This window comes from Artibeus jamaicensis, unplaced genomic scaffold (assembly GCF_021234435.1).
Source record: "Artibeus jamaicensis isolate MK-2021 breed Jamaican fruit bat unplaced genomic scaffold, CSHL_Jam_final contig_445, whole genome shotgun sequence".
NCBI classification, from domain to species: Eukaryota; Metazoa; Chordata; class Mammalia; order Chiroptera; family Phyllostomidae; genus Artibeus; species Artibeus jamaicensis.
Window position 1 is genome coordinate 123,854 of NW_026521832.1, and position 20,613 is coordinate 144,466.

The following is a 20,613-nucleotide window of genomic DNA, read 5'->3' on the forward strand; positions in this document are numbered from 1 at the left end:
TATGGCTTCTGAGAAGGGGAATATGAGGATTTTCTTTGTTGTTTTTGTATAACCAGCACATAATTGCCTGAGCTTGAGCTCCAGATTTACAGTGTAACAAAGAATATATATATAGTAGGAGGTGTGGGATACAGAATTTAGGTCTGGAGTTTCTGAGACATCACTTCTCTCTGGTTAGTCAGAGCCTAAATCTTTAACTTTCTAGTTTAATAATAATGCAGAGAGAGGTTGCAGGACTTTTCTCTATAGACAGTAATGATGTTGTTTTTCTCCCTAATAAAGTGTAGTGAAAAGAGCACACACAGGGATTGGAGTCACATAAGTCTGGATTGAATCCCAGATTAAATCTCTGTCACTTGCCAGCTATGTCTTTGGAGAAGTGACTTAACCTCACTGAGCTTCAGTTTCCTTAAGGGTTATGATGTGGATTAAATGAGACATTGCACCTGACACATAATGAGTAGTTAAAAATGATGAATATTATGACAAATTTATTGGTTCATATTTCCTTGGGAAAGACATGTCTTATTTTCTCCCAGTCTTAAATCCTGACGGTGTAAACTCACAAATTCCTATGAAAACAGATTTTTAGATCCATTTTGTTATATATGCCTAATAATATATTTACTATCAGTTTCTCTTTGTTCTTCAACATTTTGAATTCCTAACATGGGGCAGGCACTCTTCTAGGCACTGGGAATACAAATGCATATAACTGAAATTCATCATGAGGGATATAGTTGTTTTTCTAGTTTAATTAATACATTTCACAGGGCTATGTGATGGAACTGCCAACAGCTATTGTCCTGTTGCTTCAGGTCTCTTTAAGATGACACCAAAGGAAGGTCTGCCTCTCAGCCAAGATTAGTCACTGTAAATCTGAATTCTTCCTCTTAGAAACTTATAAGTACTTATTAAAATTGTAGAGGAGTGTATCCTTTTTTTTGCCTGTGTTACCTGGAGAGCCTCTGGTTTGGCTAAACTGAGTATCCTGTAAAACCTTTTTCATTTCCTTAGAAAGGATGAGGCAACAAGGGGATACCACTGACAAAGAGCAACCAGTCAGACTTCAGATTCTGCAACCTCCCTACCTCCCACCACAGCCCTCATTATTTTGGGGTTTCTCATTTCCAGTCTGGGTGTCCAGCCAGTACTTTGGGAGAGTTTGGCAGATAGTCCAGCCTCAGGCAAGCAGAATCTCAGCCAATTTTGGCTCAGAGGTCCTTCACCACATGGAATTATTTATTTTGCTTCAATTAATAGGCAAAGCTGCCATTGGCATGTACCCCCATACCCTTGTGACTGATGGGATGGTATTGGGGGCAAGCTGTATTCCCCAGCATATAATCTACTTTGATCTTTGCCCAGACCATTTCTTGATCTAACAATGCTTTGCTGCATCATCTTCAATTCACATTGTTCATCTTCTAACTGCTCCAAATTCACCTTTTCCAGTCATAACTCTTCTGTTATTTTACCTGTTTGTCCTGTAAACCCTCTACCCTCAAATCCCTGTGCAGGATACACACATAGCTCAGTATGCTGTAGGATCTTAGTTTGTAGTGCCTATTTGTAGGATCTTCAGTTTGTAAGGCTACCTTGTACAAACTGAAATAAGATTTCGAATCAGAGAACCTGGCCATGTTAAAAGTGGCTGTCTGATCTTGGATAAATTGCTTAATCTCTCTAGACCTCATATGTTCCATTAATTCATCTAATGAATATTTGTTGATCACTACTTGCCATGATAAATAAGACAAATACTCAGTCCCTATCTTCATGGAGTTCAAAGTCCACTTTACTGATCACATGAAAGGATTAATGATGAAGTAAAGCAGGACAGTAGAATAGAGTTGGCTTCAGAGGCAAACCTTGGTTCTAAATCCTGGTTCAGCCACTGTGACCAATTTTTTAGCTTGTTCACTTTTTGTAAAATGAATATTATAATACCTATCTTGATACTTTTGTGTGGATTAAATGAGATAATGAGTGTAAAGTGCGCAAAACATAGTACTCAATGAGTGGTTGCTATCGTTATGCATTTGGAAATGCTTTGGACACTGCATATGCTAGGTAGTTTACCATTACCATTTCCTTTGCCCCCTTTCCCCACATGGCATCTATGTAGTTTCCTTCTTCTAATGTTTAATGGCTGAAAATCTCTAAACTGGCATGATTGCCTGAATGATTTTCCTTATTAGGTAACTTCTGCATTGCTCTCCTCAAACCTATTTTTGCTCTCCCTTTATTTCATAATATGGTTACATGATTGGAAAGCCTGCCCAGTTTTCTACAAGGTTTAACAAGTGAATCTTGTGTAGTATTTTTTGTTTAGTTGTTCCTTTTCCTCAGAATCCAGACAGCTTCTTTGCCTGTAAATTACTATGAAGGTAAATTGATTGGTCTGAGTATTTCTAATTTTTGGAATGTTGGGTTAGACTCTGTATTAGTTTCCTGTGGTTGCTGTAACAAATGATCCCTGACTTGGTATCTTAAAACAACAGAAATTACTCCCTCATTATTTGGGAGGCCAGAAGTCCAAAATCATTATCAGTGGGCCAAAATCAACGTGTCACAGGTATGTACTCCCTCCAGATGTGCTAGGGGATAATGTGTTTCCTTGCCTCTGTCAGCTTTTGGTGGCTAGCATTCAGGATTGCTTCATGCTAGCATTCCTTGGCATGTGACTGCCTCACTCCAACACCTGCCTGCATAGTCATACTGCCTTTTCCTCTTGGATGTTTCATTAAATATCACTCCCTGAGGATATTAGTGAGTGTATTTAAAGCCTGCCCCCCTAAGATGAGGATATCTTCATTTTAAGATCATTAACTTAATCACATCTACAAAGTCTTTGCCACATAAGGTCATTCAGAGGCTCCAAGGAATAGGACATGGGAATCTTGGCAGGGGACATTATTCAGCCTACTACAGTCCTCTCCCAAAGTCACTGTCACTTTGTAATCCCTCCTTTCCAAAGACTCTATGCATTGTGGGCTATTCAGGGACTTCACCTTCTACAAACTGGAATAGGAAATATCAGATGAAACATTGTCCACCAGTTTTGCTATCTTCATTGTAATATGAATTAAATCAGGCCAGCCTGTTCTCACAATCCTTGATCAGGGAGAACCTTCTCACTCACCTCTCAATTTCATTATCTATATTCATGCTCCCCCTCCACAAAATTGTATTTATCTTTATGATATAAAATTTTTACTGTAATCTCTACCTCTCATTTCACCCAGACATTCACCTAATATTTTATTTCCTAAGGACAAAACCAAAATACCTCTCTTTTTTGTGGCTATTCAACATCATAGTATAAGGAGTTAAATATTCTTTGCTATCTTGGTCTTTCTTCTCCCTTTCACTGCAGTATCCATTAGTGACTTTCAAAATGCAATTGTAGTTGTCAGCTGTGCATGTCTCAGTCATTGCCACCCTCCCATCTCACTGTTTTTTAACCATTTGTATGTAAACCATTATACCCATGGTTCCTCACTGAAAATCTTAAACAAAAAATTGTGGGCACCACCCCCCACACATAAATCCTCATATGTATACACACATATAATTTTCCTATAGTTTTAGGGGGCTTTTGAACCCCCATGAAGCTTAACCATGGACTTAACCTTAGCCTTTATATTAAGATTACCAAATTGAGACTTCCGGCCAAGATGGAGGCATAGGTAGACACAACGTGCCTCCTCACACAACCAAAATAAGGACAACAAAATGTAGAAACAAAATAACAACCAGTAGTGACAGAAAATATAACTGTATGGAAGTCCAACAACCAAAGAGTTAAAGTAGACACATTCATCCAGACAACTAGAAGGGGCAGAGTCAGCTGGCCAGGCAGAGGAGGGTCACAGCAAAAAAAAAAAAAAAAAAAAGCAAAAAGTGGTGGCTGGCGGACCCTAGGTGTGCAGGGCAGCAGCGGGAGGACCCAGCAAGGTGGTGAATTGTGGAGGGGCGCAGCTCACAGGGTGGCTTACAGAACTGGACAGTCCCACATTCACATGCAAATAAACCAGGCAAAACTGGGGAATGAGACAGACTGTGCAACGCAGGTTCCCAGCACACGGAAATAAAGCTTCAAAACACAGATTGAAAATATCTGTGGGGGTTGAGGTGCTGGAAGAGACTCCCAGCCTCACAAGAGAGTTCATTGGAGAGACCCATCCACACGGAAATCAGCACCAGAAGGGCCCAGTTTGCTTGGGGGAAGCAGTGGAAGTGACTGAAATCCAGCAGAGAGGGGAGCAAGCACCATTGTTCCCTTTCGCACTCCTCCCCCACATACAGCATTACAACCCAGTGAGGTGGGTTGCCCCACCCAGGTGAACACCGAAGGCTGTGCCCCTCACTACATAACAGGTATGTCTAGACCAAAAAAAAGGCCCAAACGAAAGAACAGATGAAAGCTTCACAAGAAATACAACTAAGCAAGGAAGAAATAGCCAACCTATCAGATGCACAGTTCAAAGCACTAGTGATCAGGATGCTCACTGAACTGGTTGAATTTGGTCGCAAATTAAATGAAAAAATGAAGGCTACACTAAATGAAACAAAGGAAAATATACAGGGAACAGTAGTGATGGGAAGGAAACTGGGACTGAAATCAATGGAGTGAACCAGAAGAAAGAAACAACCAAACAGAAGAGAAGGAAGAAACAAAAATTTGAAAAAACGAGGACAGGCTTAGGAACCTCCAGGACATCTTTAAACATTCCAACATCGGAACCATAGGGGTGCCAGAAGGAGAAGAGGAAGAGCAAGAAATTGAAAACTTATTTGAACGAATAAGAAGGAGAACTCCAATCTGGCAAAGGAAATAGACTTCCAGGAAGTCCAGGAAGGCACATCATAATTACATTAGCCAAGATTCAAATGAAGGAGAGAATCCTAGAAGCAGCAAGACAAAAGGAGATAGTGACCTACAAAGGATTTCCCATCAGACTGTCAGCTGATTTCTCAGAAAAGAGACCTGACAGGCAAGAAGGGGCTGGAAAGAAGTATTTGAAGTCATTAAAGGCAAAAACCTACAACTAAGATTGCTCGATCCAGCAAAGCTACCATGTAGAATGGAAGGGCAGATAAAGTGCTTCTCAGATAAGGTCAGGTTAAAGGAGTTCATCATCACCAAGCCCTTATTATATGAAATGTTAAAGGGACTTATCTAAGAAAAAGAAGATAAAAAAACATGTACAGTAAAATGACATCAAACACAGTTATTAACAACCACACCTAAAACAAAAACAAAAGCAAACCAAGCAAACAACTAGAACTCGAACAGAACCATAGAAATGGAGATCACATGGAGGGTTAGCAACAGGGGAGTGGGAGGAAGAGAGAGGGGAAAAAGGTACAGAGAATAAGTAGCAAGATGGTAGGTAGAAAATAGATAGGGGGAGAGTAAAAATAGTATGGGAAACGTAGAAGCTAAAAAACTTATAAATATGACACGTGGACATGAACTAAAGGGGGGAATGTGGATGGGAGGGGTGTGCATGGTGGAGGGCAGTGAAGGGGGAAAATGATACAACTGTAATAGCATAATCAATAAAATATTTTTTTAAAAATTATCAAATTAAAAAACAATGGTATCAAGATTATCTACCTTCATGCCCCCAAGTTTGCCACAGCTGTGCGACCCCAAGAAGTCCTTCACCCTTCCTTGGCCTGAGTTGAACTAAATGATCTCTAACATACCTGTCAGCCCTGAAAAGAAATGGGTATATGAGCATTTTCAATTGCAAATAACAATTAATTACCTTTTTCCTGAACACTTGCCCAATTTTCCATTTTCATATTCACATTTCTGAAATTAGGCTCCATATTTCCTGTGGCTTTGAGTAATCATTAAAAAATAGTCCTGTATTCTGTTCCAGAAGGGATTTACCTGGATATAAAATGGATATATGCTTTTTCTTTTCTTTTTTTTTTTTTTTTAAAAAAAGGAGTTCCCGTCAGATTTTCTTTATTTTTAGAGAGAGGGGAAGGGAGGAAAAGAAGAGAAACACCAATGTGTGGTAGCCTCTCATGTGCCCCCACACTGGGGACCTGGCCCACAAACCAGGCATGTGCCTTGACTGGGGATCGAACCACTGACCCTTTGATTCATAAGCCAGCACTCAATCCACTGAGCCACGGCAACCAGGGAGGATATATGCTTTTTTTTTTTTTTAGATTTTATTTATTTATTTATCTTTAGAGGGGAAGAGAAAGAGAGAGGGAGAGAAACATCAATGTATGGTTGCCTTTCGTGGGTCCCCTGCTGGAAACTGGCCTGCAGGGAACCAGCCTGCAACCCTGGCATGTGCCCTGACTGGGAATCGAATCGCGACTGTATGGTTCGCAGGCCCGCGCTCAATCCACTGAGCTACACCAGCCAGGGCTATGCTTTTTTTTTTTTTTAAGTATATTCTGTTGATTATGCTACTACAGTTGTCCTATGTTTTTCTCCCAATATTCCCCACTGCTCTGCAACATCCCTCCTGCCTGCATTACCCCCACCCCCCAGTTCATGTCCATGGGTCATACATATCAGTTCTTTGACTTCTCCATTTCCTAGACTAATCTTAATCTCCCCCTGTATATTTTGTACCAACCAACTATGCTTCTTATTCCATGTACCTTTTCCCCTATTCTCTTCCCTTCCCCTCCCTACTGATAACCCTCCCTGTGATCTCCATTTCTGTGATTCTGTTAGTTTTTAGTTGTTTGCTTAGTTTGTCTTTGTGTTTTTTAGGTTCATTTGTTAATAGTTGTGAATTTATTGTCACTTTACTGTTCATAGTTTTTACCTTCTTCTTTTCCTTAGATAAATTCCTTTAACATTGCATATAATAAGGTCTTGGTGATGATAAACTCCTTTAACTTGACCTTAAATGGGAAGCACTTTATCTGCCCTCCCATGCTTTTTTAAAAATATATTTAATTGATTATGCTATTATAGTTGTCCCAAATCCCCCCTTTATTCCCCTCCACCCTGCACACCCCTTCCCACCACCATTCCCTCCCTTTAGTTCATGTCCATGGGTTGTACACATAAGTTCTTTAGCTTCCACATTTCCTATATTATTCTTAACCTCCCCCTATTTTCTACCTACCATTTATGCTACTTATTCTCTTGTACCTTTCCTCCCTTTCTTCCCCTACCACTCCTCCATTGATATCCTCTGCTGATAACCCTCCACATGATCTCCATTTCTGTGATTTTGTTCCCATTCTAGTTATTTGCTTAGTTTTGGGGTTTTGTTTTTTTTTTTAGGTTCAGTTGTTAATAGTTGTGAGTTTGTTGTCATTTTACTGTTCACAGTTTTGATCATCTTCTTTTTCTTAGATAAGTTTCTTTTAACATTTCATATAAGGGCTGGGTGATGATGAATTCCTTTAACTTCATCTTATCTGGGAAGCACTTTATCTGCCCTTCCATTCTACATGGTAACTTTGCTGGATAGAGTAATCTTGGATATAGGTCCTTGCCTTTAATGACTTCAAATACTTCTTTCCAGCCCTTTCATGCCTGCAAGGTTTCTTTTGACAAATCAGCTGAAAATTTTATGGGAACTCCTTTGTAGGTAACTATCTCCTTTTCTCTTGCTGCTTTTAAGATTTCTCCTTATCTTTAATGTTGGCTAATGTAATTATGATGTACCTTGGTGTGTTCCTCCTTGGGTCCACCTTCTTTGGGACTCTCTGAGCTTCCTGGACTTCGTGGAAGTCTATTTCCTTTGCCAGATTGAGGAAGTTCTCCTTTATTATTTGTTCTAATAACTTTTCTACTTGTTGCTCTTCCTCTTCTCTTTCTGGCACCCCTATGATTCAGATATTAGAACATTTAAAGTTGTCCTGGAGGTTTCTCAGCCTCTCCTCATTTTATTTGAATTCTACTTTCTTCATTCTGTTCTGGTTGAATGTTTATTTCTTCCTTCTGCTGCAAATCATTGATATGAGTCCTGGTTTCACTGTTGGTACACTGTTTATTTTTCTTCATTTCACTTTGCATAGCCTTCACTTTTTCCACTATTTTGAAACCACGCTCAATGATTTCTGTGAGCATCCTGATTACCACTATTTTGAACTCCCTATCTGATATAGGTTGGCTATGAATTCATTGCTTAGTTCTTTTCCTGGAGTTTTGATCTTTTCTTTCATTTAGGCCATATTTCTTTATCTTAGCATACCTGTTACATTGTAAGGGCTGAGCCTTAGATATTCACCAGCGCCGGGCAACCCACTTTGCTGGGTTGTGGTGCTGTATGTAGAGGGGGGTCTGAGAGGAAACAATGCCGTTTGCCCAGCTCTTGGGTTTCAGTCACTTTCCCTGCTATCCACAAGCAAAGTTGGCCCTTCTGGTGCTGCTTCCAGGTGGGTGGGTTTGTGTATGTTCTAGGACCCTGTGGGTCTCCAAAGAACTGTCCTATAAGACTGTCAGTTTCTCCCACTGCCACAACCCCCACAAGTTTTTTCAGCCAGAGGTTTTGAGGCTTTCTTTTCCCATGCTGGAACCCTGGGTGGTGTGGTGTGTCTCACTCCCCAGTTGTTCTTCCTGGTTTATCTGCACACTAATGTGGGTCTACCAGCTGTCGCCTCTGCCCTGGCTGCTCATCTCTGCCCTTCCTACCAGTCTGGATGAATATTTCTTCTTTAACTCTTGGATGTTGGACTTCCATACAATTTAATTTTCTGACAGTTCTGGTTGTTTTTTGTTTTTAAATTTGGTGGTGTTGTTCTTTTGATTGTGCAAGGAGGTAAAGTGTATCTGCCTATACCTCCATCTTGGCCAGAAGTCCTGATATATGTTTTGTTTCCAGCTTTATTTTTTTAAATATATTTTATTGATTATGCCATTACAGTTGTCCCATTCCCCCTCTTCATTCCCCTTCACCCTGCACACCCCTCCCCCATTCCCCCCTTTAGTTCATGTCTATGTGTCATTTCCCGTATTATTCTTGCCCTCCCCCCTATTTTCTACCTACCGTCTATGCTACTTACCCCTTTCTCCTCCTCCCACTCCCCTGTTACTAACCCTCCATGTGATCTCCATTTCTATGGTTCCACTCCTGATCTAGCTATCTGCTTAGTTTGCTTTTGTTTTAGGTGTGGTTGTTAATAACTGAGTTTGTTGTCCTTTCACTGTTCATATTTTTTATCTTCTTTTTCTTAGATAAGTCCCTTTAACATTTCATATAATAAGGGCTTGGTGATGATGAACTCCTTTAACCTGACCTTATCTGAGAAGCACTTTATCTGCCCTTCCATTCTAAATGAAAGCTTTGCTGGATAGAGCAATCTTGGATGTAAGTCTGGATTTCATGACTTGAAATACTTCTTCCCAGCCCCTTCTTGCCTGTAAGGTTTCTCTTGAGAAATCTGCTGACAGTCTGATGGGAAATCCTTTGTAGGTGACTGTCCCCTTATCTCTTCCTGCTTCTAGGATTCTCTTCTTTATTTGAATCTTGGCTAATGTAATTATGATGTGCCTTCCTGGAAGTCTATTTCCTTTGCCAGATTGGAGAAGTTCTCCTTCATTATTTGTTCAAATAAGTTTTCAATTTCTTACTCTTCCTCTTCTCCTTCTGGCACCCCTATGATTCTGATGTTCGAATGTTTAAAGATGTCCTGGAGGTTCCTAAGCCTGTCCTCATTTTTTCAAATTTTTGTTTCTTCCTTCTCTTCTGTTTGGTTGTTTCTTTCTTCTGATTCACTCCATTGATTTGAGTCCCAGTTTCCTTCCCATCACTACTGGTTCCCTGTATATTTTCCTTTGTTTCATTTAGTGTAGCCTTCATTTTTTCATTTAATTTGCGACCAAATTCAACCAGTTCAGTGAGCATCCTCATCACCAATGTTTTGAACTGTGCATCAATAGGTTGGCTATCTCTTGGTCCCTTAAAAGTATTGGCTCTGGGGCTTTGAGCTGTTCTTCTGCTTGATCCATAATGTTTTGGTCTATTCGTGCCTGTTACATTGTGTGGGGCACAAGCTTAGGTGTTCACCTGGGTGGGTCAGCCCAGTCACTAGATTGTGACTGGAGGCGGGGTAAGAGAGGGAGAAATAGCATTTGTTCTACTCTATCTTGGATTTTGGTCCCCTCTGCCACTTCCCACAAGCAAATTGGGCCCTTCTGCTGCTGGTTCCCGGGTGCACGGGCTTGTGTTCATTCTAGGACCCTATGGGTCTCCCCAACAAACTTTCCTGTGAGGTAGGAGCCTCTTGCAGCACCTCAACCCCAGAAAGTTCTTCCAATCAGTGCATTTTGGCTTTATTTCCTGTTGCTGGGGCCCTGGGTTGCGTGGTCTGTCTCATTGTTTTTAAACCTGCCTGGTTTCTCTGCACAAATGTGTCTGTGGTCAGCCAGCCACCTTGCAAGCCTTACTGGATTTTCGTTCTGTGCCCCCCGGGTCACCAATCACTACCTCCTCCTGCCAGGACCCCCCTCCACCAGCCACCGACTCTGCCCCTCTTACTGGTCTAGATAAATGGTCTGTTGTCAGATGTCGGTACAGTTCAATTTTTTCTGTTTTGGTTGTGTTTTTGTTTCCGTATCTTTGTTGTCCTTAAATTTGGTTGTGCTAGGAGGTACAGTATTTCCACCTACACCTCCATCTTGGCCAGAAGTTCTATGCTTTTTAATAGGACTTTCCCCATTACAGTGCTCTCCTCCTCTTCCTTGTTTCAATAGTTTCCCTTTAGTTTGCATGTAAAGAGAGTTGTCAATCAGTACATTGTGGTAAATTATCTCAAATTGGGAACAGGTCCTGAAAAGATCTCATTGAAAAGAACAAAGGTAGCTAAGCTTCCTTGGTAGCAGTAACCTTTGAAAAGCCCCTGCCAAAACTAAGTGTGGGAAAGAGGTTTTTCTTTTCATGGTGTCTTTTAATAGAAAAATGAACATTCTAAAAAGTCAGTTAAATATAGGGTGTTAGAAAAGAGCTTATACAGCTTTTTAAAATATATATATATATTGATTATGCCATTACAGTTGTCCCATTTCCCCCCGTCATTCCCCTTCACCCTGCACACCCCTCCCCCATCATGCCTCCCCCTTTAGTTTATGTCCATGTGTCACAAGTTCTTTAGATTCTATATTTCCCATACTATTCTTGCCCTCCCCCCTATTTTCTACATACCGTCTATCCTACTTATTCTCTGTACCATCTCCCCTTTCTCCTCCTCCCATTCCCCTGTTGCTAACCCTCCATGTGATTTCCATTTCTATGGTTCTGCTCCTGATCTAGCTGTCCTCTTAGTTTGCTTTTGTTTTAGGTGTGGTTGTTAATAACTGTTGAGTTTGCTGTCCTTTCACTGTTCATATTTTTTATCTTCTTTTTCTTAGTTAAGTCCCTTTAACATTTCATATAATAGGGCTTGGTGATGATGAACTCCTTGAATTTGATCTTATCTGAGAAGCACTTTATCTGTCCTTCCATTCTAAATGAAAGCTTTGCTGGATAGAGCAATCTTGGATGTAGGTCTTTGGATTTCATGACTTGGAATACTTCTTTCCAGCCCCTTCTTGCCTGTAAGTTCTCTTTTGAGAAATCCGCTGACAAGTCTGATGGGAAATCCTTTTTAGGTGACTGTCCCCTGATCTCTTGCTGCTTCTAGAATTCTCTCCTTTATTTGAATCTTGGCTAATATAATTATGATGTGCCTTGGTGTGTTCCTTCTTGGGTCCACCTTTGGTCCACCTGGATTTCCTTGAAGTCTACTGCCTTTGCCAGATTGGGGAGGTTCTTTATTATTTGTTCAAATAAGTTTTCCACTTGCTCTTTCTCTTCCCCTTCTGGTACCCCTATAATTCAGATGTTGGAGCATTTAAAAATGTCCTGGAGGTTCCTAAGCCTGTCCTCATTTTTTTGAATTCTTGTTTCTTCATTCTTTTGTTTGGTCATTTTTTCTTCCTTCTGGTCCACTCCCTTGATTTGAGTACCAGTTTACTTTCCATCACTGTTGGTTTCCTGTGCATTTCCCTTCATTTCAATTAGTTTAGCCTTCATATGTTCTTCTAACTTGTGACTAAAACCAACCAGTTCTTTGAGCATCCCGATCACCAGTGTTTTGAACTGTGCATCTGAAAGTTTTGTTATTTCTTCGTCACTTAGATTTATGGGCTCTGGGGCTTTGAGTTTTTCTTGAGCCATGTTTTGGTCTGTTCGCATCTGTTATGTATGAGGAGAGCCTAAGTGTTCACCAGGGTGGGGCCACCCAGGTAGCTGGGTTGTGACGTTATATGTGGGGGCAGGGTCAGAGAGGGACACTAGAAGTCCCCTCTGCTGCTTCCTGCTGCTGGGGCCTACGTAGTCTCAGTGCTAGCTCCTTTGCCTGGTTTATCTGCACACAAATGTGTGACCACCATCAGCCTGCTGCCTTGCACCCTCGGTGGGTCCGCCTGTTGCTACTCCACACCTGGGATCCGCCCACGGCTGCCTGCATGCCTGGGCTGGTCTGGTGGATCTTTCCTGCCCGAACCCACTCCACTGCTAGCTCTGCCCCTCTTACCGGTCCGGCTGAATGGTTCGTTGTTGTTGGACTTACATATAGTTCAATTTTTTGTGGTTTGGCTGCATTTTTTGTTGCTAGAACTTTGTTGTTTTTAAACTTGGTTGTGCGAGAAGGTACAGTGTTTCCCACCTATGCCTCCATCTTGGTGGAAGTCCTGAGCTGTTCTTGAGCCATAATGTTTTGGTCTGTTCGTGCCTGTTACTTATGAGGGGTGGAGCCTTAAGTGTTCACCAGGGTGGAGCAACCTACTAGGCCGGGGTATGATGCTGTATGTGGGGGTGGGGTCAGAGAGGGGCAATGGCGCTTGTTCCACGCTCTCTCTCTCTTGGATTTCAGTCCCCTTTGCTGCTTCCCACAAGCAAACTGGGCCCTTCTGGTACTGGTTCCTGGGTGTGTGGGCCTGTGCACCCTCCAGGACCCGGTGGGTCTCTCCAACAAACTCTCTGTGAGCCTGGGAGTTTCTCCCAGCTCCTCAACCCCGAACATTTTTCCAATTGGTGCTTTTAGGATTTAATTCCCAGTGGTGGGGCCCTAGCCTGAGCAGTCTGTCTCACTGCTCGATCCTTCACCTGGTTTATCTGCGCACGAATGTGTGACCACGAGCAGCCAACCGCCTTGCGCTTTCACTGGGTCTGCCCATTGCCACCCCACACCTGGGATCTGCCAACTGCTGCCTGTGTGCCTGGGTCAGTCAAGCCACTTTTTCCTGTGGGACCCCGCTCCATCAGCCGCTGACTCCGTCCCTCTTACCAGTCTGGATGAATGGTTCGTTGTCAGACTTTGGTACAGTTCAATTTTCCATGTTTTGTTTCTGTTTCTGTTACTAAAACTTTGTTCTCTTTAAACTTGGTTTTGCAAGGAGGCACAGTGTATCCACCTACACCTCTGTCTTGGCTGGAAGTCAGCTTTTTGAACTCTGGCTGGTACACGAGAGTGCTTGCTTCCATTGTAGAGCACATGAGCTAACAGTTATTTTTGGCCACTAGTTTTTTAACCCCTTGCTGGGAGTATGTTATTTATATTTGCATCCCAAATGCTCAAAATGGAGTGGTGTACCTAACACATGCTCAAATTTTTGTCTGTGTGTCTGGCAGTCATGAAAATGTGCTGTTGACATCTCCTTCTGCAGGGAGAATACTGACTGCACGGAGAATAATAGCCTTAAGTTGCCATTCCATTTAGGTCCATCACATATTTGCACTGAGTTTACATACCCTGTAGGTTGCTCCCAGCCAATGACTGAGCACAGCAGGTGTACTAACTCAGGCACATCTGGTGAGATGTGGGGCTCCACTGGCTTGAAGGCTTCCCACTGCCTTGGCCAAACCTTTTTATTACTGTACTTTACCCTCATATCCAAACCTCCTTCCTTTCCTCCCTCCTTCCACTGGTGTCAGACCTTCAGCATGGTCTAAAGACTACCTTCTTCATCCTCCCAATAAATCTTTTACATGTCTGGACTATCTTGGTGTTTTCTGCTTGGTAAATCTGAATTAACAAAATATGAAAGAATTGTACCCTTGAAACCTATATAATTTTATTAACCAATGTCACCCCAATAAATTCAATTAAAAGAAAAGAAGGAATGAGTCCTAGTTGTAATTGAGAGTAGAGAATGGTCATGTTGGAAGATATTGGAGAATATTTATTATGAGGTTTTAAAGTCATTTGAAATGTTTAAACCCTAGAGTCAAAGTGATCCTTTCCAAAGGCAAAGTGATCTCATCTGGCCTTCCATTTAAAACCCTTCAAAGGCTTCCCATTGCTCTTAGGGTAAAGCCAATTTTCTGTTATGGCCTGAAGATACAACCTGATCTGGTCCCTGCTTCCTTTTGCAATCTTATCTTGCATTATATCTCCCCTTGCTCTCTCTTTTCTAGACACACTAGTCCCTTTATTCACCATATTCCCTGCTGCCACATAGCCTTTGTACATGCTATTCATTCCTTCTGCTCAGAGCATTAGTCTTTTACCTTTTTGCCTAGTAAATTCATAACCAGATCTCAGCTTAAATATCTCCTTGTGAGTGTAGCTTCTTAACTAGGTCAGCTGTTCCTGTAACATTTCCCACCATCTACCCCTCCTCTATAGCACTTATCACATTGGCTATTTTTCATTTGTTTGAAACTATTTGGTTAATATCTCTCCCTCTTTAGACTATAAGCTACATAAAGAAAAGGAACCATGTATGGTTTTGCTCAGTATTATAGCCTAGCATCACCGAACAAAATCTAGCACAGAGTAGGTACTCAATACATATTTTTTGAATAATTGAGCCCAAGTATTGGGGGATGAGGGCAACTATTCTGCAATACAGTTTCTAGTCTAGAGTTTGATTTTACCCTATTTATAGCTAATAAATTAGCCAGTTATTTCATGGGTGCTGGCAGAAATCAAGAAATTCTGTGTCAGAGACAAAAAGACTGTTTATTACTCATAGCACAGCAAGTAGCATGAGCATCATGTTTGTTTACATCAGTCCCCCTTGCCTCCCAAGTCCAACATGGAAGGCTTGTTCTTCATCCCATACAAAGATATTATCCATCTGTCAAGGTTTCTTGCTACATATATAATCCTGAGAAGTGGCCTAAGTAAAGAGTAGTCAGAGCCTTGAAATCTTGATATACCCAGGAAGACTGAAAGAAGATTGCAAGAGACCTGTGGTGGAGGATCTCCCAATAGACAGTTTCTCCAAAAAAGATTTATATCTAGGGAAAGCCTCAGAAGAAAAATTCATTTCTCTATCTCTCTCTTTCTCACAGTATTTTATATATATAATCACATAATATTCCAGGACCATGGGTTTGCTTGCCAGAAGCATAGGCTTGAGAATAGCTACTACAACCATATTTCCTTGAATGGCAGTATTACATAATGGTTAGGAACATTAACTGCAGCCCTGGCTGGTTTAGCTCGGTGGTTTGGGCTCGGGCCCGTGAACCAAACAACTGTGGTTCGATTCCCGGTCAGGGCACATACCTGGGTTGCAGGCCAGTTCCCGGCAGGGGTCATAGGAGAGGCAGCCACACATTGATGTTTCTCTCCCTCTCTCCTTCCCTTCCCCTCTGAAAATAGATAAATAAAATCTTAAAAAGAAAAAAAGAACATTAACTGCAACCAAGATTTCCTGGGTTTGAATTTTGGCTCTCCTGCTTTCTAGCTATTACATCCTTAGATAAGTTATTTTAACTTCTCTATGCCTCACTTCCCTCATTGGTGAAATGGAGAGAATAAAAGTACCCACCTCAGAAGGTTGTTGGTGATTAAATGGGTAAAGAACTTAAAGAAATGGGTGACATACACTACGTGTTCATTAAATGTTAACACTTATTATTGTGGTGGTTATTTTTATTCTAGGGCAGCTGACCAATTGTGGAATAATCTACTTGTACTTCATCAGGTAGTGATAATGGTCTGCTCCCCTTGGAAACTCTGCCTTCAATATTTAAGTTACTCTCCTTTGGTATCTAGAACTAATCAAAATGTAAACTATAAGGAGGGGAAGGCATACTCTGGTCTTCCTATGTAAAGTGACTTAATCATACTCTAAGTTTACTAATTTTAAAATGCTTAAAGAGGGTAGACTCTTAACGTAGGTACAGGTTACAGATACTCTATTGAAGCAGAGCACCACTTGGAGTTGTTCTCATTGCTGCACTTAATTGCTTCTCTTTTTGTAGTGAATGTGGTGGAGGCACTTCAAGAATTCTGGCAGATGAAGCAGTCTCGTGGGGCTGACTTGAAGAATGGGGCTCTAGTGGTTTATGAAATGGTTCCCTCCAACACCCCTCCCTATGTCTGCTATGTTACCCTGCCAGGGGGAAGTTGCTTTGGGAGTTTCCAGGTAAGAATTGTAAAGCAGCAATAGTAAAGATAATTGCTTACATACTAATATTGGCTTTCATCATTGCTTTGGCCATTAAATTTGTTTGAAATAATGAGGGCTTGAAATAATTCTGGGTAAATCATTCCTATAAGCATCTGAGATTCATTTGATCACAAGAGAACCTCAGTAGTGTGCTTTTAAGCCTGCAAATATGCAAACTCACTTTGAATTTGAATAGTGATAAAAATGCCTTTACTCAAAAAAATAAATGAAAAAAAATGCCCTTACTTATTATATTGTACTACTAGCACCTAACCCATGTTCCCATCTTGGCTTTTTTAACTTCCTGCTACCTCTTTTTGAGAACATAGAATACTATTCTTTGTTTCAAGTATGCTTTCATTGGCATTTACTAAGGAAAGCCTTAGTAAAAGCATCAAAAGGGACTATGATGGAAATACTACTTATCTAAGAGTTAGGAGATTCAACTTTTCATGCCCTTGACTGCCAGCAGGACAAGTCAGGTAACTTCTCTGGGCCTCAGTTTCCCCATCGATAATATGAAAGAGATAAGTTACATTATCTCTAAAGTCTTTCTAGGACTAGCTTTCTACAATTATACTAAAAACTTGTAACATATGATGATGAAAAGTATGGTTGCTATTATAGGGTAATGAGAAATTTGACTAGTGTGAATATTATCATCAAAGATGGATTCTTTGCATTGCAGACAGGAAGGTAGCCCTCTGAAATGTTAATTTAGAGTCTATATAGCAATTTAGGAAAGAGAAGAGATACTTTTGTTCTGTTTCCCATATGGTTTGTTCAACCCTTAGACAAAGCATAACCACTGCTATGTGCTTCCATAACACCTTAAACTTCTATCATATCACTTATCATGACATATCATTATTGTTTACATCTCCTAGTGGATAACACTCCATGGAGGTAGAGATGGTGTGTGTCTTCTCTCTTGTTCAGTTTTAAATCTCTACCACCAAACTCAGTACCTAGCACAGAGTAGTCACTTAATAAATCTGTTGCATGAATGAGTGCCACTGCAATTCAGTTCCTGTCTCAAGCAAAAACAGTCCTCAGGAAGCTTCATTTAAACTCAGATGACTGCCCTGGTCAGTGTGCCTTGGTCAGTTGGAGTGTTGTCCTGTAACTGACAAGTCATGGGTTTGATTCCTGGTCAGGGCACATGCCTGGGTTATGGGTACTGGTCAGGGCTCACATCAATGTTTCTCTCCTCTCTCTCCCTCCCTTCTCCTTTACGTATTTCCTTGGGTGAGACTAAAAGAAAAATTAAAATCAGATGACTAAATATTATCCCTCAGAACCGCTAGCTATTTCAGAGAAATAAATATGTTCATTTATTAGGATGATTAATGTTTATGCTCTACAGAATAAGATCCTCTCAGAATAAGATCCTCTCTTCCCTTCTCCCACCTCATTAAATTTCTGAATAAGGATTTGATTATTTTATGGTGATGACCAAAGCTCGACCATTAGAGTAATTTGATTTCTCTTATTTTTTGAACGAGTAGAACTATCTATTATGGCCCCTTTTAGCTTATCTGTTTTATATCCACTTTGGCAGCTGATATTTCTTCCACTGCTTTTCTTCATTGATAACTTCTCAGAAAAGGCACTAGACAGTAAAATGGGCAGCAGGCTAGCAAATAAGGAGTAGATAAATAAATTGAAGAAGCAAGAAGACTTAGGGCTAATGTATGAAGCTCCATATGCTCTGAGAGAGACCTGTCAGCTAAAGGAAACTAGGAATTTAGGAATTAGAAATTAGGAAATTAATAGTTAAGGATGGTTAAGTAGCAAACATATCCTGGTCTACTTTTTAAAATTGTGTAAGATCACTTTCTTCCTTTCTTCTAATCATATTCATAAATGACAAGGGCATAGGGATCTTTGAAGCAGCTAGTGAAGATGAATTTGTAAAGGAATGCTATGGTGCCCAGGGGTCTGAAGTTGAATGATTTAAAACTTCTAGCCCTGGCTGGTGTACTCAGTGGGTTGAGCGTGGGCTGTGAACCAAAGGGTCACCGGTTCGATTCTCAGTCAGGGCACATGCCTGGGTTGTCGGACTGGGTCCCCAGTGGGGGCCATGTGAGAGGCAACCACACATTGATGTTTCTCTTCCTTAGTCCATCCCTTCCCTCCTCTCTAAAAATAAGTAAAATCTTGAAAATAAATAAATAAATAAATCTTCTGAAAATCAGACTGTTCTATGATACCTATGTTAGATATAATGTAAAAACATGAATTTTTAAATTTTTTCTTGTTTTCCTCAGGTCAGCAGCTTTCCTTCCCCTAGCCACCCCTCTTCTCCTTGCTTCCACTGGGGAAACAGAAGACTACAAATTCCTTCTTCAGACTTTAGACTATGTTCGAGGATAACTCCTTGGGGGAACTGCCTGCTCACAGATAAAAGTGAAGGTCAAGAATCCCAGAGGAGTGCTTCGGATAGAGACTAGAGGTCTCCTCTGCAGAAGCAGTCTAGAGACAGCTTTGTTTTAATCTTAGGTTATCTAAAAGGATGAAAAAAAAAATCTTGCCTGTCCAGAGAACAAGATAAGATTCTAATAGGCTGGTTTTTGAATAATTAATTCTGTTGACAGTTTAAACAGGGATACTTTTCATATCCAGTGATTATATGCTGACTTAAGCAGCCTTTTGCATTCCACATTCTATTTGATATGAGGTAGAGCCATCTCCAGTTCTTTAATGACTTCAGAATGTTGAATCAAAATTATGTTTCCAAATACCTCCACCATTTTACAATAAAAACTTTGCAGGAAGTGTTGAACAAACTGATTTATCTAGAGTGTCTGAGTCTTCTATCCCAAGCATTTTCCTCCATTGTTCCTTCTGTCTCTCAGACACACATACATACATTTTCTCTCTCTCTACCCTGCCTAGTTTTGCCCCACAAAAGCTGAGGCCCGGAGGAGTGCTGCAAAGATTGCACTAATGAACTCTGTGTTTAATGAACATCCTTCCCGAAGAATCACTGATGAGTTCATTGAGAAGAGTGTCTCTGAGGCCCTGGCATCTTTCAATGTAAGTTACTTGGAGTTGGAAGGAAGGAGAGTGGGAGATGGAACAACTTGGCTGGCTGGGAAGTCTTGTATATTACTGGGAAACAGGGCATGAACTCTTATTTTCTGTTTACATCTCTTCTGTTTTTTCCTCTGTCAATCTTTTGTATTACAGGCTCCATAAGTCTCAGTCTCTAATTCTATTCATGTGTTTATGTTTTTGTTGCTATTTTGTTTCTTTGGTATTTAGAAATCCTTGTATCTCTCTGGTATCTAAAAATCTTTGATTCAAAATTTATGGAATTTTAGAGATATTTCAAAGCAAAAATTAAGCTTGAATTATGTATTTCCCAATTTGGGGTTTAGACCTTAGTCCCTTCTTCCTTCACTATTATTTTATATATATATATATATAAATATATATATATATATATATATATATATATATATATATAAACTGTTTTTATTGTCACTTATCTCCTGCCTCCATGACTGTATCCTATTAATAAAGAATACTTGGTAATACAGTGTCTTGGCTTTTTTCCTTTCTAGGAATGGGGAGGATAATTTATTTACTCTCTTTAAAAAGAACATTTGTGCCCTGGCTGGTGTAGCTCAGTGGATTGAGTGCGGGCCTGTGAACCAGAGGATCATGGTTCAATTCCCAGTCAGGGCACATGCCTGGGTTGCGGGCCGGTTCCCAGCAGGGGACACATGAGAGGCAACCACACATTGATGTTTCTCTCCCTCTCTCCTTCCTTTCCCCTCTAAAGATAAATCAATAAAATCTTTAAAAAATAATAAATTCAGTCTTTAAAAAAAAAAAGAACATTTGTTCTTTCAAATGATAATGATGACGAGAATAACCACAGCTAATTCTAATTACTTATTAGAATTAAATACCTAATCCTAGGTATTTATATGTACTATATCTTATTTGATTTTAATGACAATCCTATGAAGTATAAGTACTATTATACCCCTGTTTTACAGATAAGGAAACAAACTAAAAACAAAAAAGTGAAGTTTTGCCTAAAGTGATAGAGCTAGTAAGTTGTAGAGCCAAGACTGGAACTCAAGCCAACTTAGACACTTTTCTACCTTAGGGTACATTTTAGAAGTTAACACTGCCTTCTTCCTCCCTCCCACAAGTTCACTGACAGAGTGATAAAATCAGAACAATTTTCTGTTTCTATCCTTTTTGCAGTT

General features: G+C 40.5%; 2 protein-coding genes across 5 annotated transcripts in view; one reads left to right on the forward strand and one right to left on the reverse strand.

Moving 5' to 3' along the window:
* Positions 1 to 20,613, reverse strand: part of POLR3GL (RNA polymerase III subunit GL) — a 52,085-nt gene that overhangs the window by 21,259 nt on the left and 10,213 nt on the right. For 3 of the 4 annotated variants that reach the window (XM_053666188.1, XM_053666185.1, XM_053666187.1), the window contains exon 4: positions 15,499 to 15,584. The exons of the other annotated variant lie outside the window; for it this stretch is intronic. The gene's annotated coding sequence lies outside the window, so the exon portion shown is untranslated. The remainder of the gene's footprint in view (positions 1 to 15,498; positions 15,585 to 20,613) is intronic. 4 annotated transcript variants of the gene reach the window in all.
* The window catches only part of LIX1L (limb and CNS expressed 1 like), a 28,777-nt gene that overhangs the window by 1,185 nt on the left and 6,979 nt on the right, over positions 1 to 20,613 (forward strand). Inside the window, exons 2-3 of the mRNA XM_037145384.2 lie at positions 16,200 to 16,363; positions 19,286 to 19,426. Of these exons, the coding sequence (XP_037001279.1) occupies positions 16,200 to 16,363; positions 19,286 to 19,426 (305 nt within the window). The remainder of the gene's footprint in view (positions 1 to 16,199; positions 16,364 to 19,285; positions 19,427 to 20,613) is intronic.